At 39.4% G+C, this 23,149-nt stretch overlaps 1 protein-coding gene across 1 annotated transcript in view; it reads right to left on the bottom strand.

Annotated features, from left to right (window-relative positions):
* Positions 1 to 19,900, bottom strand: part of LOC139442627 (uncharacterized) — a 76,901-nt gene extending 57,001 nt beyond the window's left edge. The window contains exon 1 of the mRNA XM_071223482.1: positions 19,353 to 19,900. Within this exon, the coding sequence (XP_071079583.1) occupies positions 19,353 to 19,379 (27 nt within the window). The 5' untranslated portion in view covers positions 19,380 to 19,900. The remainder of the gene's footprint in view (positions 1 to 19,352) is intronic.
* Between the last annotated feature and the right edge of the window lie 3,249 nt (positions 19,901 to 23,149).

Genomic DNA, 23,149 nt, shown 5'->3' with positions numbered 1-23,149 from the left:
CAATTCTGGCACTTGATACATCAAAGACGGATTTTTATCCGAAGCAATTGTAAAATGGTTCACTTCCAAGCAAAAATGCCTGTGAGCGAATTGAGTGTTTCTGAATTGCTTCATTTCAACTTAAAATAGTCCATGGACAAATTGGTAACCTTTTTACGTACGCAAATTAAACCAATGATTTACATATGAACGAAAAGAATTTATTAAACTAGATTGCACCTTCCATTACAATTGGTTCCGTGCTGTAATGGTCGTACTATGTCGAAAGTCGTAAAATCCAAAAATAAAGATGGCGACATATCACATTTTCTAGGGTTAGACAGTAGATCTAAAATTAGACCAAAAAAAGGAGTGCAAATGGCACTGAGTGCAAAAAACGAGACCTGACTTGTCCATTGCCGATGGACACGACACAGACGCAGACACAAGCACCAGTTTCAGAAGGAACATACCCTGAAGAAAATGATAACGCTCGACAGCGCGCAGAAGCTATCTCTACAAAGGGAGACAACCGACCGAGAACAACATCAAGAGGAGTAACCGAAGCAGAAAGTTCCTATCGGAGCCAGTCAGATGAAAATAAATACCATCACTCGAGAATCTCCGGTATTGCTGTCGGCTGAAACCTTTCTATAAGACTGACCTTTACGGTTCTAAGTTCGAAAAACGATAAGAGAATCCCTTAAAAGGATTTATTCACGCCTATGTCAAAACAGGGGAGGTAATGAGGCGTACGAAACAGCGGAAAACAGCTGGCAAGTGCGAGAGTTGTCTGCACTAGAAATAATTGGCCGAGAGCGTGTGAAGGATGAATGCCTCCCAAACTTCTGAATTTGAAAAGTCACAAACTTGCTAAATTTGTTTTTATACCTGTATAAAGCAAGAAAATCAATACATCATGGTTATGTGTTTTTAAAATAAACTTTTCAAACTTTACATCGGTGGACAAGAACTGGCTGGATTTTATACGTCGTGCTCGATTTGCACTTGGTTTTTTTCAATATGTATTTGTACAGTAAAGGTTAAGGAGAATCTTGACGAAACCCTTCATCAAATATGTTACACATAATAAATAGCAACTATACATACTGGGCGCGTGTTCATTTCAGGCAGTACACTGATATGGAGACACGGACACCAACATTTCCAATTTTACCAGATAATTCCATCGTCTCACATCACATCTGGGGTTTATATATTGGTCCGTGTTTCAATCAACTCTCGTGTCAGGAGTTGAAATAAATGTTTTATACCCCCAGTTGCACATAGCGGCCTCGGCCGGAATGACGGTCTGACATGCAATCTGTCCCGGGTGAAATAGATCACGGGGATTAATAACTCATGACCTATATTTGATTACATACGATCCTGAACGCAGGTGTATTAATTTTGTATGTAGATTTCAAGAGTTCGTGCTGTCTACCTATATATCTAAATGTAAACGTTCATAATGGTTAGGTATTTGAGCTTTTACGATAACAATATTGATTTTAAAAAAAACATATTAATGGCGATGTTATCTGATGACAGTTGAGTGCACATATTATTATTATTATTATTATTATTATTATTATTATTATCATTATTATTGTATTAAGGGGGCGGGCACGGGTGGTCCAGTCGTCTAAGGCGCCGCGATTCGCTGTGCAGAGTTGCGTCCCTTTGACACGCCAGAAACCTATGACTGTGGGTTCGAACCACGGTTCGGCCCGATTATGTTTCTACGTTTGTCAGCACCATACCCGTGGTCGTTGGTTTCACCGAAGTGGTAAACGTCTGAGACCAACATCACATCGGGCATTCCTCCCACATTGAGCTGACACGCCGTGATATAACTGCAATACTTTTAAAAGCGGCGTTAAACCCAACTCACTCACATACTATAGCATTAAGGACTTATGTTGGTTGCAACGATGATTACAATAATAATGATGAACCAACTTTATATGATGATGACGATGATGATGATGATGATGAGGAGGAGGAGGAGGAGGAGAAGGAGGAGGAGAAGGAGGAGGATGTTGATGATGACCGTGAAGTCATCTTTGATACAGTTTCTGAGTTCGGGTCGAAAATAGATCCAGTAAGAGTGATAAATGTGTTATTCTTAATATACAGCAACGCGGCTTGGACCTGATGGGTTGATTACTTGAAGATTAAATTCAATAATCGCTTCAACGCCCATCAACAAATCTCAATCTACACCGGCCAACCATTGGGTCTGTCGACTCATAAGAAACACAACCGCTTCTAGTTCCACGCATCACTTCCTTTACCAAAAATACTCATTTCCTGAAAACTAATTGCAGCCTAAATACCAAATTAAATCCCCGAGTTAGACCCGGAAGAAAGAACAACAAAAATCACTCCGAGATCTATCCAACTGATGTGGTGCATTGAAGCGTGACATTCGATTCTTGCCTCATTTCTGCAGGCTATGGGCATGAAATCGACAAGCTGTCATTTTGACAGGTCTATGTGCATCGCCCGAGGCATGTGGGCGGAAGGTATCTCTCTCCACAAGAGCGTACAATATTAGGTGTTAGACCTCATAGTGGACTATCTTCTGCAGATACTGATGAAATATGCATAGTCATAATCAAACGTATTCCCAGGAGCTATTGTTCTACGATATCTAATTCACTTTGATATTCGGTTTCTGTTTACCGACATGTCTATAGCTTTGTAATGAGCTATATGTACCGGTGGGGGTGTTACAGAGTCGGATATATATGGCCTGGAAGAACAGAAGTGAACCTGAATCAGTTTCAGCAACGACAACATAAACGCATTGCGAGAATTTATGTACTTTATAAAAGCTTTGTAAGACCAAATAACGCTTACTAAAACTTAAAATCCTTAAATTATGAGAACGAAAGGTATTTTGACGTAACATATCTTGACTATACTAAAAAGGGAATTTGATATTCGATTAATTTTTATAGGAGATTTCGTGAAATTAAACTTCAAAAATCATGAAATCGACATCCCAGAAGTCATTTTTGAAATGACCACATCTTGATGTGGCTGTACCATGACTGTTGCATATGTGTACTTCATGAAAAAAAAACAATCATCGTTGAATACACAATGCCATTTAGAAAGTAGTCAAATGTAACAGATTCTTGGACACTTTTTGTAGGTTTTTGTTTCGTACTCAACCCCAAAAAGTACGATAATCTGCACTTTATTAAGAAAGTCTTATCCCAAATATAACATCTGTTAAAACCAATCTAGATTTGTCTACAATTCTGAGAAATTTTATTATGCTAAAAAGAGTTCATATGTTACAAGGCAAACTTTATCATTTGAACTGCAAGTATACTGACCCTTTATAATGTCTAAAACTGCAACAATAACAACAACAACAACAACAACAGAACCGTTGATATGACAGACACAAATCTTGAACATTATAATTCACATGGTTATATATTAAGCACTTATGTATATTGAAGACGATAAGCTAAATCAACATCCTCACAAAATCTAGACATGGTACCTCTATGCGTTAAAGTTGAACTACCAACACCAGTAGGGGGCGCCTTTGAAGTAGTCTTCACACTGTTATAGCGGCTATCCAATCGGTGTTCAGACATCGACACATAATTTGATGACGTAACAGATGACTGTGCACAAATTATCACCAAATTAACTTACAGAGGATAAAAGACGCACACTGCTTCTATATGTCTTACTAATTAGCTTTAGGTGTCTTTGAAACAAGGAACAAGTACTACTGGAGCCACCACTAGCCTTATCTCGTATTTTAAACGCCCGATTAGGGTGAACCCGTACCACGTGATCAGATTACTTCACGAGATTGGCACCGCCACGTGCAAAGATGCCAGGATTGAATATCAATCCGCGACGTGTGGTCACTGCAGGTCACTGAATGGACGTCTTTCATCTGCAAGGAAAGTGAAACTTTGGCCTGACCTTTCCCAAAACATAGTGAGATGGTTGCTGGGTCCTAATGAATATCCCCCCATGTGGCACACAAGACGCTAACGCGAACTCTTTGATAGAAAGGCTACATTGAAGTGAGTAGTTTCTAAAGCCACACGAAACAATTCGACGTTTTTAAAGCTCAAAGAACGTAAATTACACGAGAGTTGCACATTCGTTCCTTCAGATTTCTTAAAGCAGGGGGTCCTTGCGGTGAGTTGCGAGGGGAACTGGCGTGGCAGGTGTCTGTGAGGGTCCTATTGACATTGGCATTCGCACAACAGACATGTAAGGATGAACTTTAACCTTAAACGTTTCTACTGTGAGAGATATGCAAAGCATGTACACAACTCTCCACATGGCCATAGGTTTGGTGAATGAATTCAATGAAACATATAGTTTAACTCTTAACAACTAACATGTTCAGGAAAGGGAGTATGTTTGGAGTGTTATACATTGTACACATGAGTATAAGGCAAGACATACCCGAGTAAGGTTCTATGAATAAACTGGCACAAAAACCAATAGAGCTCCTTTCTAAAACGCGATCTTAACACTAAGACGATCTTAATATTTATATAGACTGAGACAAGTCTATAATAAGTAACAGGTCTATCTTAGAATCTAACATGGTGACCCCAAGGGAATCGGAAATGGTGACGTTTTTCATCTTATATTTCTCATACTTGTATACTTCGAAAGTGAAATGTGTCTTAATACTATTTTTAGTGTGGTTGGTTTTCATATACTTAAAGTTATTTTTCAGTGGAATATTCCTTTATGAATACCTTTTTCGCTACCTTCTAATATAAACTTAAAGAAAATTTCAGAGACAACGTGGTTCAGACAAGTACTTTTACAACGAAAGCCAAGAAACCTGACTGTATATAAAACGTAGGCAGACTCTTCATAATTATTATAGATTTATGTAAACATATACTACAACGCTCAGGGATCATTGGGTTCCCACGATGCAATGTCGTTCCATCCAGTGTAAAAGAGCAACGTCGCTCAACAGTGCGAATTAGTCATACGGGAAGTAGTGTCAACTTACACCAGTGTAATTTAAGGTTCTTGGCCAAAAAAGTCGTTAGGAGCAACTAAAACTAAATAAGATAGAGACCAAAAAGAAAATGTCATGCTTTGAATCTTTGAACCCCTTCAATCACGCCAGCTGGACGATTCATTACGGCGAGACCGCCAACCCTTAAATTACGTGCCAATGTCCAACTACTGGTCACCATCCCACGACCGCTGTCTTTGACCAGTGTAACCCAATCGGGGTCGTTTTGCGGGTGGATTAAGCCGTGTCGCGGGGGTTAGCTCACTAATCTCCAGTTTCCCCACGGAGGTCACATCTTAACCCAACCCCTCAATTTGTATTTGTATCTTTCCTGAACTACCATGATCCCGTCACAGAACCATCATACATCTTTCTCCGCTGTGTGATTCGCGGCCGTTTGAAATTGACAACGTGCTATTGACAACAACGTGTTTTGCGATGTCGACGTGACATCGCAGCCCCAGTGGTGCGTATTTCAGTCAGCTGCGATCACATCAAACATTAAGTGTTAGTTTCTGGTATTGTTATGTGAGGCGAGAAATGCACAACCTGTTATTAGCAAAATAAAGAAATCTGTCACGTGTCTAACATGATTTTACAGCGAAGTGCTTGCTTGCAATTAAACCAACGAAATGTCACCCGAAAATGATATGTGCATCGTCAGGCTGGTGAATGATATCTGCAAATATTTAGTGAGTTTGCTGAACGTGGCTGTACAAGAAATTCTGAGTTATGGATATTTTTTGTGATATCAAATCGATTATATAAACCTAAACCACAGTATATAATCATCGGCATAGCACACCCCGACATGAATACTTTGCATGTGTACGTCTTTATCACCAGGACATCAGACGGGGCACAGATCAAACAAATATTTGCATCTAAATATATTTGAAATATAATATGAAATTGATATGATTTCCAATCCACAACAGAAGTAGGTTTCTGTGCTCATGCGATTCAAGACATTCATCATACCTTGTGTATACGTATAACGTCTTATCGAATATCCTGTTTTAAACATATTTCATTCCACAAGTTGCAGGTAAATGATAAGTTAATAAGCAAAATATTCTTCTGTGAAAACCCCTCCAGGACCATAGGAATGAGAAAGGTCGGTGGTTTGTTCCTGGGCCGTGTGATATCAGTAGACGTTAAAAGATTATACATGTTGTTATCCTGTCGGGTGCTCGGCATTAAGTAGATAAACATGAGTCAGTTAAGACACACACACACACACACACACACACACACCTGGTAAGGTGTCTGACAAGGTTCAATGGCAGATACCTCTGTGTAAATACAGTCTAATTCAATCTTACATCTGATTAAAATACATGTTCCTGTGACACTACTGATTTTCTGTTGTGACCAACAAGCATCTAATAAGCACTGAGCAGACTATAAGGACACAGTCCTAACAACGATGTGGGAGATGAGAAAAACGACATTTCTACATGTATACAGAGAAGTTGATGAGTGGGCTGGGGTTAAGGCAGCCATAATCACATGGTACCAAATATCACGAAGAGAGACGGCCACAATGACATTCAGAAATTAAATATATACCGCAAACTCGCAGAAAGTTGTTTCATGGTTTTTGGAGTGAAACGTGAATTTCAAAACGTGAGGGGCGGTCGGGTAGCCTAGTGGTTAAAGCGTTCGCTCGTCACGCCGAAGACCCGGGTTCGATTCCCGACATGGGTACAATGTGTGAAGCCTATTTCTGGTGTTCCCCGTCGTGATATTGCTTGAATATTGCTAAAAGCAGCGTAAAACCGTACTCACTCACTCAAAACGTGAAATATTAAAACGTATTTCAACTAAAGACCTCAGTGAGATTTCCAGGATAGAATTGGTCCCCTGGAACTTATGGCGCTAAATGGACAGACTCGGTGACCACATGAAGGTTGATAGGCACGTTGATCATAGCATTAATGTGAAGATCCGGGGTAGAATAGGTCCTCAGCAATCCATGCTTGCCGTAAAAGGCGACTAAGCTTGTTGTATGCGTCGACTTACTGGGATCCGGTGGTCAGGCTCGCTGACATGGTTGATGCATGTGAGCATATCCCACTAGATTGATACCCATGTCAATCACTGGATTGTCTGGTCCAGACTCGATTATCTACAGACCGCCGTCATATAGCTGGAATATTGCTGACTGCGGCGTTAAACAACAAACAAACCAGAGAATAAATTTGATTTAAAGATTGTCTAGTCCAGGCGCCAATATAGTCGGAATTAAATGTCAAACAAACATTTAACTTACAAAAAAAAAATCATCAACACCCATTCGTTATTATCCGAGTGATGAGGTTAAAGGAATAGAGAAATGTCACTGTACTTCAAAACCTGAACCAAATGTACTCGTGTTTTTCGCCCAGTACCGCAACTGTCAGTGCGGTGAGTGCACGCAATACGTATTTAAAAGCCAACGGAAAATAATATGCGTGATTTCATTACAAGAAATGGTTTTACCAGAGATTTAAAAGTTAACTGCGCCCACGACAGGCGGGGTATTTGCGGTCATAACCACAACATGGGCCATTAATTGTTTACAAGAACCTGCCGCGGTTGTACGAACAGAAGGTGTCGTATGCCACGTCAATCACATTGTCAGTTCATGCAGAAAGTGCGGTGAAATGTACAACAAGTGTCAGTTACATGATTGACATGCTCATTGCACCGTGTGCCTCGTTACATAAGGTCTAATTACACGTGTATATTTCATTAGTAACAGCCTGGGCATGATATTGGCTGCTGACGGGAGGAACGGGGATGACAAGAGTTGTTAATGTCGGATTCTAAATAATATATTTGGTTCAGGGACGGGGCGAAGTATCAACGCTTGAAGCCCATTAAGCAAATAAACATGTTATTCAAGTTGTATGAAATATCAAATCATAAAATGGCCCGTGTGTTCTAATGTGATATTTGACATGAAACGAAATGTGACATACTCAGAAATTTGCCTTGAGTTTATTAAAACTGAATGTTTTGGAGTTATTTAATGCCCCAATTTTCTCCATCATTACGAGCCATAGTTAGTCGCTGAGGGCGTTGTCAATGATAGTGGTTCTGTTTAGTTCAACATATGAGTTTAATCACCACTATTCGTACCCTCCCATATATTAACCAGGATAGAGGCAAAGCCGGACTCAAACCGAGTAGAGCGAACACATGAAACACGTTGTTGCCACAGACTAAATGTTGGTGTCCTTAATACACACCAGTGTGGACGCGTTTTTCAGGATTATCCTACTTGTCATGACTAAACTGTGGTATGCATGGTCACATCATGCGCCATGTCAATGTTCATTGCTTTTTTCTAAACCAAGTCCTTGACAAATGAATCGAGCACATCGACAGCGAACTCTAGCATCCAGATGGCCTAGCCAACAAATCAATAGCAATATATAATTCGGTTTACCTTTCTGATTGTCCAAATGAGCTAACGACTCTCAGGCACCTGGTTCCAATAGAATGGTAATGGTTCTGTCAAATACCAGATTACAACGGATTCCAGATGATACGTCCACTACAACTGGTTATAATCTTCACAAAGCACCTGACTGCTGTGTAGTTTAAGCAGTTTCACCTGCGTCGCACGTGGCTGATATATACATGTGACAGCAATATGTCAATTTGACTTCGCTAATTTGAAAAAAGCCTCTGTTTTTGAAGATTGACTCATAACAAAGGGATATTTCGTCAATTGTGCTGTATCGTTGCCTGTTAATTGCTCAACTTAAATGTCAACGTAATATCTAAGATCAATATGTCATTTCATAAACTCATTTGTACAGGTTTCATTGATTTCATGTCGTCATGTTTCATTGTTGGATTTAAAAAGTAGCTGTTGATCTCAAAAACAACAATCAGTAACAATTGGTTGAGTTGTAAAAACATGTCCGACTGTATATGCGATACTATACCATTTACAGCATAACATGTCTCCGATACGATATTTAAATATGTCCTGTCTAATGTATTTATATCATCTAGGATTTCAGCACGTAAGTTTTAGTGCAGATCCGAAATTCTCCACAAAGCCGGGTCCGCAAGGGTGCCATTAAAGATGGCTTTAGTCGATATTCCTGTCATAACTTGGACCTCATCACCACAAATACCTAGAAATCAATGTTAGCCAGTCGCAGTATGAGCAACCCTAGACGCCATAAACTTAAGGCGTCTCTTTCAACAACTTTCATGCCCTTCAAAAATTAATCAAATTTTCTCACCACTCAAACGAAGCAGCTGACTAGCCCTCTCTCCCGTGGCATGAATGCCTGCACATCCAAGCACTGACCGACCGACTTTATTAAGCTGACCAACAATGACCACTCTCCCGCATCCTTTATTACCGCTTTCTCAAGGCTCTCAAAGGTCCGATCGGTCAAGGGAATGTCCGGTAGTTTTACCGACGCACAGAATTGTGAAACGCTCTCAGCGATCCATTCCATTGGAAATCCAGATCCGGAGCTTAGAACACCATTGGGGCAATGTCAGTCTTGCTATTCGCCCAACGGTCTAATGATTATCTTAATAGATCTTAATAAAATCGCCGTGTTTTCTGGCGCGCCGGTAATAAAAGCCGTGTTTTGGAATACTTTCCTTCTATCGATTTGTTTTCGTCAGCGTCTTCTTAATTAATGGGCCTGGTCAAGGATAAATCGTTCCATGTTTCTATTCCGATAACAATAAACTCGGCTCTGGAACGACCTCGTGCAATACATTCATTTTGTTTATATCTGTCGCGTCAATCAATGTCAATCAAAACACATGTGTGTCAATAACAAACCCAGTACTCGTACCGACATACCATTCCGCTTCATCATAACATCAGTCTGACCTACATCTGCATATATATTAATTATTAATTATTTGTATTAGTAACAATTGAATCCTTGCCAGCTGTTTTGCGTAAATTCTTCATCAACACCGACATAATTTTAATAACGTTTCTAGAACACTATATGCACTTATCTCAATTTCAATTAAAACATCTGTATAATATATACTATTTATGTTCCCAAAGCAATATTGCAATGCTTCAATTCAATCGTTTCGCCCAAGGCAGTTTTAGGCAATATTAATATTCCCGTTTTGACACGCAATTTTCATACAATAATTAAGTCCAACGTCCTGAACCAACACTAGCGAGAGTACATTTCAAACGTCCAAGGACAACGTCAATTACATAGCTCATTGCTGACACCTCTCCGAAATTAAAACAAAATAAACAAGGCCATAATACAATCCTGCAGTCAGGGGCTGTCCAGCCTGACCAGACTGTTTGTTGTTTGTGGTCAGTCTCGGACATTTGGGCTCCTCTTATCACTTCAGTGTTATTGAAGAGTCTAGTCATCCTAAGTCCTTTTATCTGCCATAGCCTAGAGATGTTGATTGACCGCTGGCCATTTTTCCTGAATGTGCCAGTGTTATCATAAAGCAAAACGTTTTAGATGTGTTTACAGACCTTAGAATGAAGAGAAAACACACTCAAGCTGGTATTTAACCGTTGAAGCTTCCTGCCGCGGTGTGTTTAGTTTACGAAAGTTGACGTGGTATTTCTATCTATATTTCATATCCATCTCCCAGTACTTGCAATCCGAACTACTTATCGCAAAATATTTGTTTCCAAATAATCTAGGCATTTTCTTCAATTATCTTAGTTATTTAAACAAAGATTCTGGTATAGTGTTCTTACATGTATATTTTATCGAACATTATCAGGCATTCAGTTTATAGATTGGATATATTCGTATGTATTTCACGGTTTGAAATACCACATTAAGTTCAATCTCAAAAGGCAATTTTGAAATAAATAATTAAGCACACATCCAAATAAAGTTACACTTGTACAAGTAATCTCTTAATTGAACGATAAAGTCACTTGTAGTATTTCAAATGTATATTTCATCTCTCGACCATGCTATTGATTACCTACATACATGTGTATGTTAACCAAAATATAAATTTCATATTTTAATATCATGAAAGACAGTATGTACTAATAATACAAGTAAAGTTTAAAGCTTTCAAAAGTTATTCACTGATAATCATATAACTATATACCGGACAGGCAAGCAGTTATTAGAAATACTTTCCATCTGTAGGCTTGTCGTTCCGCTGCAGGGTAGATTTAGAAACATACGTTCTTTGTTTGTATAGGGTTTACATGTTTTGACCACTTGATGCGTTGACCGGGTGAAGTTATTCTAGGTGGGAGGCGGCGGCAAGCACAAAACAAGACAAATAAGCTTCACCATCTGCCGGCATGAAGACGATAACATGCTTTCTTGTCCATCGAGGGAAAACTCTAACAATAAATCAACTCAGGCAAGATTATGGAGTCCATTTATATACGGTTAAGACGGTTGGGGATTTTCTGACATCCAACACGAGCACGTAACTTTTTGAAATGATTTTCGTGGCCGTATGATGTTTCTTTGATGAAATATGCATCGACAAGTCTTGGGCTATCGAATGTACTATTAAGAACCGCTCTTTAACATGTTGCACCCTCGCGGTAGGGCGTGCGTCGCCAACGAACAGGAATGTTTCGCAAAGGGAAGCAAAGGTCAGCGTGTAAGACGCGAATCACTTAAAAAATAAATTTGGTTTCATCTAAAAAAGGACTGGAATCATGTTCATTTTTGTAGGCAATGCCCACATTGTACTCAGTAATAGGGTTAGATTTGTTAAATGTCAAGGCGACCTTCAAATTGGATTAGTCTTGTGTAAACCTCGAGTTAGAGACGGCATGTAAAATTATCACCCCCATGCTGTCAGTAAGTCTCAAGTGAAATGGGCGTCGGGTGTTAATGTAGTTGGATGAGCACTCTAGCCACAAGTCAGCAATCTGAGATATCGACAAGGTTTAAAATACATCAGCTGGGTGGTAAAGACGAATGGAAATGAGCAAATTTGAAATTGACACCAGTACACTGCATTTGAACTAATAATTATGCTGGTGGTGCAGCTGTTGTTGGCTGCAACATACTGTTGTATATTGACCAAGTTCAATGCTAAACTTCAATAGCCTTTTAATTTTCAATATTCGTTGCTCTTAACACAAATTATCGTTAAAGTTAATCAATATTTCGAAATTTCAGATTATTTGGATATGGAACTTGAACTTATGATCAAAGTGAATATAATTGACTTTAACATTTTTTAATAATGTGATAATTATAATTATGTTAAAAAAACAAAGTTAAGGTTGTGTTGAGATGAAGCCTTTCACTTGGTATTTCAGTGCACATTGGCCTGAGGAAGACGTTTCAAGTTACACTACGTCTCACGTTTTTTTTCACGGACAGAATACGCAATGGAACTGCATGTAAGGTAAAAGTTGTATAAATCACTCTGTCACCCTATGAAGGCGTCTGGAGTGCAACCCCACAATTAACTTAAGTTTGCCTACTTCTAATCAAAGCTTTGGAGAGGTGGGCTGGGTAATCACGACAGACCAGCGAGCCATGGATCAAACCTGCTTGTGAAATCTACAAGGAGCACTGAAATGAACACCATCCGTCTCAATCAGAGATGTGGAAAGCTCGAGAGAGTGACAGCAGCAAGTGATTAGCCCTGCACGTGGATAGTGTCAGTTTCATATGAAATGCAATCCCATGCTGAATCTTCCGCATGAAATCCCAGTTTATCTAACAACGTTTCGTTACATCACCACATTGCTTGTAGAAACATGCATGTCTGACAATGTGTAATCGTTTATATGCAAATGTAATAACAACATATGCGATCAATATGTATCAGGATTACTAAATAATGAAATGAGCTTATAAACCTATCGTACAGGTAGGACGGTATACGAAATGTTTATTCAAACATCTTGAAAAGATGTTTTTCATGTAATCATATCATTACAAATGTAATCGTAATATATGATTGCATTACACCTGGAAGATTAACGGGGGGAAATATCCTTTTGATAACGCACATCCTCCGTGTTAACGGTAGATCTATTTTATCTGGTCGTGGTGATTACTTTTGGATATGCAAGAAACGGAACGCTTATGATGGGTTTGTATAGGTTAAACAAATGTTGTTCTTAAAATATACATGCATGCTTGACACTCTGTCGACTTGTATATAAACAGTTTGTTTATTTTATTACCGCCATCTGAGTGAGACGTTTTACCTGTGAATCACAACAGCAATCACACATCGTAAACACAGCTGGTGTGTGTGCACTGAAAAGAGAGCGGGGAAGAATGTGCAATGTACAACGCTGCTGTTGCTGTGGATCACAGCTGTTGTCAGTGTCTTGATATCGACAACGTGGCAGTAAGTGACACTGGTTATGCGTTCCAGTGCGACGTGACTCTTGCTGTAGAGTTGCATCACTTGATAAGGATTGAGAGTGACTTCTATTTCATTGACGTGGCGCCTATTTCAGAACACTTGATATCGATACCACGGTGCGCAGTGTGACACTGGGTATTTCAATAAGACCTGGCACCTATTTCAGAACACTGTCACTTGATAAAGATATCTTGGCAGTAACCATTATTTGTTCATTTCAGTTTGGAGTGGCACTAATCTTAGAGCCCAGTGACTTGATATCGACAACATGGAAATGTGACATTGACTTGTACAGTTGGGTCAGATGTGATTCTTATTTCAGATGCCCATGACTAATGGAATTAAGAATAATACATGTACAACGTCAATTACCTCCACTGCCCCTGTCTCGAATGTCCAGACAACGCCTCGCCGTGGCCAACGGGACGAACCCTCTGAACAGACCAATTCCAATTTCTTCCAAGAGTTCTTCACTTAATACAATTGAAGACACCCTAAACCATACACACTTTTCTGTCTCCAATGAAAATTGAAATGCAAAGCTCTTTGTTTTCTTAATCAATAACTCGCTAATTTGAGTCGCCATAACACCGCCTTGTATCCAACTTGTCATTTTCAATTTTCGACTTCACACTTCTTGATTAAAATTGGCCCCCTGAGCATTGTCGTGACCCCCCAACCAAACCCACTCCCCCAGAGAGTCCAAATCAGGAGTCAGGAATGCCCATGGCAGATGTCTAGGTTACGGCGGCGGTACGGTAACAACAGCCTGGATTAAGTACGTCACTAAACACCGATGTGACGCAATGCAAGGGGCTGTGCCTAGTTTCAGACAAAGCGAAAGTACGGTTGTGACGAAAACATATTTTGGTCACTGATATGCTGAACTTGAATATCAACTGAAGATGGTTACAAGTATCCTTATAACTATACGTGTTTCAAACCATTTGTCAAAGCGGTTTTTATAAAATGTTTAAGCCTAGGCATGTGTATATAGACTATAGAATTACCTATCACTGGTCCAGCATACATACTGAACTTAACCATATCCGTTTTGACCACATGTGCATGCATGACAGTGTGCTGGGTCCACAACAACTAATTGTTCTACTTTAAGCATAGATTTATTTTGATTATGGAAATTGTTTTGTCGCTATTACGCTCACCTGAACCCGAATCAACTTTCTGAAAAAGATTCTCTACTACGACTACGTCGGTCACGACAAACGTCATTGCACTCTTTGTAAGCCATCGGTCACTCATTGGTCAAGCCATTGGTCGCAGAATTCAAAGACAATCAAAATCAGAATAAAGTAACAATATAATTCTATGGTATTACCACTTTTCGAAGGCATTAAGGCGAGAATAGGTCTCTAATACTAATCCTCTCTTGGCAAGGCACGCTGCCTGTCCACAAAACAATACCCCTGACCCCAGGGCCTCATTTCCCTTACCCCCTGGCCTTTTTACCCGATACCTGGCATCTTAACCCGGGATTACCCTTCCTAAACTGAGCACTGACCACAGTTTGAGATTCCACAAGATAACATTAACCGCAAATTCTGCATGCCGATGAATAGACGATGTCTCTATGTGAACCATGTTTGGTTAGTCTTGCTATTGAACTCGACACGCATCTCATTACCACCCCAGCAGGGGCCTAGGCCCCTATAATAGAGTATGGTAAGATCATATTATGTGGTCAGTGCATGGTCAAGGTAATCCGGCCCACTGGACACCTTGTATGTAACGTATAGACCACCTGGGGAGAGGGTATCTTCAAGTCATGTTGGACAGTAGGGGGTGGCCTCTTTGCATGTTAGGGATAAATTGTAAGTCAGTGGCCATACGGGAGAGTTAATGTTATAGTGTTTATGATCTATGCGAGATAATACATAGTTGACGTTGTTATATGAACTTGGAAGTTATCTACAGGCCTGACTTAGGGTGATATGGAGATCCATCCACATTTTTGAGCTGTTGTTATAAAGAGCAAACCAAATAAATGTACCGACGTGTGCATCGTGCGAAGAAGCAAAAGAAAAGCAGCAATATATTTCAGTTATGGGCAGATCTCAAAGAGGAATGTTAAAAACGGCTTAATCTCTACCACTGCATTAATAATATACACATAAGAACTTTGATAACTAAGTAGTAAATGGGTACCAGTAAGACGTATTTATTATTCAGACCAAAGAGAGGCCGATATTTAAATAGAGTGTACTTTCCTTCTATCAATGAATGAATTCAAGAATATGTGACCTTGGGCTGGTAATCATCGTCACCATCATCATAATTATCGCTGTTGTCACTTTAATGATTATTATCACCGTCGTCATCATCGCCATCATCATTTTGATTATTTCCATTATTGTGTTGTTGATACCATCATCATATTCATTGTCACTATCATTCACGTTGCATCCGAATGTCAGTGTTGTGAGAAACTATACCTTCCGAGGCTCGAGGCAATAACACAGCTTGGTAAATACTTACAATGACATCACCCCACTGTTGACCTCGTTACAGGGGTGGCAGGTGAAGGGGTGGAATTAGCAACAGTGTTACACCTTGATAATTACCTGTATTTAGAATAAGTAACTGTTACCTACGTGACAACTCGACAGGATGACCGTCAGACGTAATCCTGGAATACTGTCATCGCGTCTGAGTGGTTTGCCTTTAGATAAGATAAGACACAATGATAACAGGGTCGCTGATAACGACATCGTCTGCATCAACGTGAGTTACAGCATCTGGACAGTGATGACCAACAGCGACATCCCCGGGGAGGTGCTGACGGATGACCAGCGTAATCTTTGATTTGAGGGACACTCGGCCGACAAGTGTCTCTTGATAAGCCATTTCAGCCTGCAGGCGCAAGGGGAAAATGACATCGGATTGGCGACTGTATTTCAATACCGTTATATCAGGCGAGGCTCGGTTTTATAGCAGTAAATTCGAAAATAATTACCACTGAGATTTATTTCTTCACAGCTGATGCTGCAACCCAGAGATGAGGTTCTGGTTTGTCAATCACCACGATGCTGAAGTACTGCATCCGAAATAAATATTGAACAGAACAGCAAGAACAACATAAACTTATATACGTTATGCGGCCATTACATCCTTGTCAATTGCCCAGCCCTGGATATAGCCAGAACCAGATCGAACAGTTGTCTATCCTAACGCGTGTTTTATTCAGAACATATCGAAGCCCAGGCAACGTCTCAGAAATTCACTCTTCTTGGTTGGCGTCAATCATAATCATGTCAAATTCCCTTTCATCGACAGACGTACGTCTGTATATACGCCATAATTTTAGTGTTAAGAGTATTACTGGCTTCCTTGAGGTCGTGAAGTCTATGATGGTGGTCAAAGTGGAATTGTTCTCTGCATGGTTACAATCAAATTAACGCGACATTGATGACCTTCTACATCTGAAGTAGAAACCCAGAACAACCTACCGTCTTCATCTGGTCAAGGGGCTGTGAAATGACCCATCTGCCTATGGCCATAGTACGAGAAAGTAACCCGAAGCTCAAGTAGTGAAATGGCCCCATTACGTCCGTCCATCTAGAGGCCAATCTTCATAGGATCTGGATATTCCTTTTATGATTGACAGGGTCCGGTGGACATATTTATGACCCATTCAGTTTTGAAAGTATTGAAACGAGAACATGTTGTCGCAGACATAAAACGGCGAGTTATAGCTAATTAAGAGATGTTTGGTCTCGAAAATTACACCCTTCCGTTTGTCCAATATGCAGGTGGACAAAATATTATTGTTCGAGCCTCCGAGGTCAGTGGTCATCAAAGTCCACTCTAAATCTCACTAAGGGTCAGCTGGTCAGACTACAGAGGCAGGAAAGGCCTATGAAAGAGACGTGTGATTTACATTATCCTCTCAAAACGAGCTCTTGTCACCTGGCAAGCAATCGACACGCACTTGACATGATTGAAGTTTTCTTAGTTATTGTTGAAATGCGAATTGGAAGTGATTAGATGCAATCACTGCGTTTTGACACTCCGTTTCACGTTATTATTCAAAGGTTTATTGAAATGAAACGTGTTACACGTAAAATATTTAACTAGCATTTGATTTATTAACAGAATTGAAACATTTAGAAGAATTATGAATTATTGATATAGTCGGAAACGCAACGTACAGGGTATCATTTTTCAAACTTAAATCGATCGTTATTTGAGTTGATCGCATTAAAAAGTCATAATTGTTGTCGTTATTATTGAGCATCTTCAAATTGTGATACTTCTACTAATATCGATTTATGAGAAAACACAAATACTATAAATTGGTATAATCTTAACTTAGGATCATAGTTCATTCGTCAAGATCACGATAGCAGTTAAAACCACATCGAAACATTAACAATTCTACATTATGTATTAGGGACCGTGTCATTAAAAGCAATTCAACACGTATGAAAATGAATAGCATAAATGTATAATATATTTTGGTTCATATATATGACATAATAAGATGCATTACTATGCAGACTATTTCATTAGCGTTCACATCCTACCCTATATTAATCGAGAACGTCAACAGCATGGTAATTAGGTATACGGTATCATACATATACTCTCATAATATTATCACTGAATACCACACACCATTCCGCTGGCAACATGTTGTGAAATTCATCATTTTCGAAATGCCATACATGCCCAGTAAACGACACAAAAACATCTAATCACCCACATGCTCCCTGTTTGCTTGTAAATTCCATCCTCAGCAACTTAAGACCTCATAGTGTCTGTGACAGATCATACCGTCTCTGACTTTGACAGCATAGTCTTAAAACGTCAGCCGCAGAACAATGGTATGCAAAGCGGAAAGTCGCCATGTAGGTTTTAAGTATTTATGCCATTTTCATCCCGGTGAAGACATCGCTTTGAATCCCCAATAAAGTCAGTGTTATTCATCGCCTCCGTGAGTCCCATCATCCTATGATCCATCCCTGGTTAAAGCTTTTTGAGGTACAATGGCGAACATAGCCATACTGGTGCAAACATCTCAATCTTCAATGCGTTGATATTTGGGTCGATAGAATAACAAGAGCGTGAAAATTGTACAATAAAACAAAACACTTTGTAGACGCGTTCACAACGGTGTGTTAATTGTCCATGTTTTGCTGGGCACACACAACGGAATTCCTGTTAAGAGTGCTTCAAGGAAAAGGAACCGATCGACCATCAGGCTTATAATTGCATGGGATTTGACTTCATAAGAAGTATCTCTGTTGTAATCAATATGGTTTTCTACCTAAGTCCCCCAACCTCTTTGTTTAGTCTATCAGCGTTCTTACAAAGGCTCGAATATCCCCGAGATCCCCAAGATTCCGAGTTGACGGGAAAATGCTTCGCGGAAGTTATCCAGAGTTTATGTAATAGCTGGTGTCTGTTAACTTTCAGATAAGAGTTTTCATAATGTTTCCGGCTGATTCAATCATGCAAAAGATATACCAGTGCGAACTTCCGTTAAAGGGAAACAAAGTGTAAATAAAAACGCTAAACGTCTAATCATGATTAAACACACGGAAATAACCTTTAAAAAAGGTTGTGAAGATAACAGGCCTGTTTCTTTAACATGAAAGATCTTATGTCAGTTTTGTTAATACATGCCTTATAAAAAAAAGCTATTCCTGCTTCTAATGTAATGTGTTAAAAGGTTTGTTTATTTTGATATCGAAATCGTAAATCGTTTCCGTTTAGCGTCTATTGTCCATCGCGCATGCTTAATGCTAAGAATTGATTATAGAGAAAATCTAACGCGGCAGGTAGATTTATCAGGTGAAGCATTGTGGTTGCACTTGTCTGACAGAAACCTGACACCGGGGAGATGTGATGTTACCTCACATCTTAATAAACACAAATCTCCAATACAAAGGCGGAATCATATGTGATGTTCCATCCCACACATCATCAATCGTAATAGCGTTAAGTCTGTACAGGTGAGATAGGTGTTGATCAAAGGCACACTCACCTCAATATCAGCAGAAACCGGTAACATACACTGTTTCCAGGTTTGACAGCGTCCAGTGAAGAAATATATTATACTAGTCCTTTTTGTGTATTTCCTTTCACCACAGCTTCACGTAGTTAATCCTCTCTATCGGTATATCACTCTTCCGCAGTCGAACCAGCGAAGACACAACGGCTAGGATCGCATCAATTTTGCTTTCATCGCCGGGCCCTCTACGCGATCGGCGTCTCGATATGACTGAGGTATCGATTGTACAAGCGCACAGTGAACAGAGAGCCAAACAACGGGTTTCCTACAAACTGGAGCCCTTCACTAGCCACATGGTGCAGGCTTCAATACGGAGGCCTACAAACTGATTTGCCTAGCTTCGCTTCACTTGGTTAGCTGGCTCGCGGGGGTAATATCCCTCGTCACGTGACCCGCCCGCTGCCTCCATTCTTGCCTCTTCACACTGGGGTATAGCGGGGATTATTTCGTTTCGGATGCTTCGCGGTTAGACTTCACATTTACCCGTTTATAACTATTGATGTCGAGTTTGCAGCATTGGGTTGTGTCGCGTGGATGCCTTACGAAACAAAAGGATAACAAAACGGTAAAAGCGTTATATTCCGGAAGGGTAAACTGAGGAGGATTTCAGTGATCCCCCTCCTCGACCAGACGCTGGGGCAGATAAGGGGGAGGGGTGAAGCAGTCAGGGTGTCTGGCAATTTTACAGCGTAATTACCGTGAAGAAAACTATTAAAATGTTTATCGTCCATGCACAGGAACCCACTCTATGTCGTAATTAATATAAATGTTTCTGAGCGGTGTTCTGTAGTCCTGTGTTGTTAAGCGGCTGCCGCGTTTAAAAGTGTTGTATTTTGTTCAAAGGGCGTTTACATTGTCCTCGTCGGAAAATTAGCAAATAAAAAATCCTTGATTGAAGATATTAAGATATTTGTCGAGTGAAATGAAACGGTACAATAGGGTAACGAGGCAGGTTGTCTGGTTGCAGTGCTACTGACGTGACGATAATATGTTGCAGCATCAATTATCATCTGTTTATTTTCATCACAGAGACGTGATTATTCAATTTCCGAATGTAAAGCCATTTGGCAGACAAAGAACGCGGCCCTGTCATTGTTCAGAGAAAAGTAGTCATATTTTGTAAAAGTGTTCATAAAGAGATAATTTCTTCAAAAGTTTGCGGTGTAATTTGGTTAGGACAAGAACCTGGTTAGGACGACAATGACAATTATATTCGATGTGTTCATTGGAATGACTATATAACGATGTTTTCGATTAGCACGTGTCGATCGTCAGATTTTATTCCTAATCTGTCCATCAGCCTCGACTGTTAATTTCCATTTCTTCATGCTCTATCATCCATCCATCCATCTCAGTGCATCCACCCCTACTACTTAAATATTTATGTCTCCAGCATCTTGCTATCTGTCTATATCCATTCATCTATCCAAATATCAGCCACCTAACCCTTACCCAAAATCCACACATCCACCCACCTATCCTACTCATCCATTCACACACACGTCCATACCCACCCACACACCTACCTACCAACCACTCATCTATCCATCCATTTAGCTATCTCGTCATTCTATCATAACTGTATATATCAATATTCTCTCTATCACTGTACATGTACTTGTCATCCATCCATTCCATCAGCTGCCTATCTCGTCGAACTATACATTGTATATATCAACAGTATGTCTACTCATATCTACATTGTATATATCAACGGTATGTCTACAAAATATCTACGTTGTATATATCAACGGTATATCTACGGACATCTACATTGTATATATCAACGGTATATCTACAAACATCTACATTGTATATATCAACGGTATATCTACAAACATCTACATTGTATATGTCAACGGTATATCTACAAACATCTACATTGTATATATCAACGGTGTATCTACAAACATCTAGATTGTATATATAAACGGTATACCTACAAACATCTACATTGTATATATCAACGGTATATATACAAACATCTACATTGTATATATCAACAGTATGTCTACTCATATCTACATTGTATATATCAACGGTATGTCTACAAAATATCTACGTTGTATATATCAACGGTATATCTACAGACATCTACATTGTATATATCAACGGTATATCTACAAACATCTACATTGTATATGTCAACGGTATATCTACAAACATCTACATTGTATATATCAACGGTGTATCTACAAACATCTACATTGTATATATAAACGGTATACCTACAAACATCTACATTGTATATATCAACGGTATATCTACAGACATCTACATTGTATATATCAACGGTATATCTACAAACATCTACATTGTATATGTCAACGGTATATCTACAAACATCTACATTGTATATATCAACGGTGTATCTACAAACATCTACATTGTATATATAAACGGTATACCTACAAACATCTACATTGTATATATCAACGGTATATCTACAGACATCTACATTGTATATATCAACGGTATGTCTACTAACATCTACATTGTATATATCACCGGTATATCTACAGACATCTACATTGTATATATCACCGGTATATATACAGACATCTACATTGTATATATCAATGGTATATCTACTAACATCTACATTGTATATATCAACGGTATATCTACAAACATCTACATTGTAGATATCAACGGTATGTCTACTAACATCTACATTGTATATATATACGGTATATCTACTAAAATCTACATTGTATATATCAACGGTATGTCTACTAACATCTACATTGTATATATCAACGGTATATCTACGGACATCTACATTGTATATATCAACGGTATATCTACAAACATCTACATTGTAGATATCAACGGTATGTCTACTAACATCTACATTGTATATATCAAGTATATGTACAGAGATGTTTGGATAGAAACAGGCACGTTCAGAGATCTTTAAAGTCCATGCTATCTGTAATGCAATAAGACACAGCTACGTGCATTATAATTCAATATACATTTTCAAGATACAGCCGTCTCCACACACGTAGTATTGACAAGTATTGTAAAAAGTGAGTGAGTGAGTAGGATTTAACGCCGCTTTCAAAAGTATTCCAGTTATATCATGGCGTGTCAGCTTAATATGGAAGGAAATCCGGAAGTGATGCCGGTTTTAGACGTTTACCACTTCGGTGAAACACACGAGCTCGGGTATGGTGCTTGACAAACCTAGAAACCTATTTGGGGGGAACCAGGATTCGAACCCACAATCATAGGTTTCTGGAGTGCCCAAGGGACGCAACTCTGCACAGCGAATCGCGGCGCCTTAGACGACTGGGTCGCCCGTGCCCACCAGTCTAGTAAAGACTTACTCCCAACATTAAACATATTTAATTACCAGTCAATATGTTCAATAAATTCAAACCCGTGAACACGCTAGCAACATTACACATTGGTAGATACAAAAGAGATATCACGTCGAGTCGCCATTGTGATTAAACTCGATCGAAACAACATAAAATAATTCTTGAAAGTGTGTAGCCTCATTTCTCATTAGCGCACCATTATATCAACAAGCAAACACGTGCCCGAAACAGCTTTACACAGCCTAAATCGGATTTATTGGCTATAGTCGTGTCATAAAACCGCCGTAGGTATAAAATGATTGTAACAGGCAGAGCCAGTGTTTGTTTAATGTTTGTTTGTTATCATTTACCAGCGCGCCCCCACCCAACTATTTAACGTCACATAAATCGCTTCAGTGATTGGGAAAATATTTACCCCCTTGATTAAGGAGCTTGCACAAAGCC

The sequence above is a fragment of the Haliotis cracherodii genome, unplaced genomic scaffold (assembly GCF_022045235.1).
Source record: "Haliotis cracherodii isolate W230 unplaced genomic scaffold, xgHalCrac1.p SCAF_5, whole genome shotgun sequence".
In the NCBI taxonomy this organism is placed as follows: Eukaryota; Metazoa; Mollusca; class Gastropoda; order Lepetellida; family Haliotidae; genus Haliotis; species Haliotis cracherodii.
The sequence above is the reverse complement of the archived record's forward strand: the minus strand, read 5'-3'. Positions and strand labels throughout refer to the sequence as shown.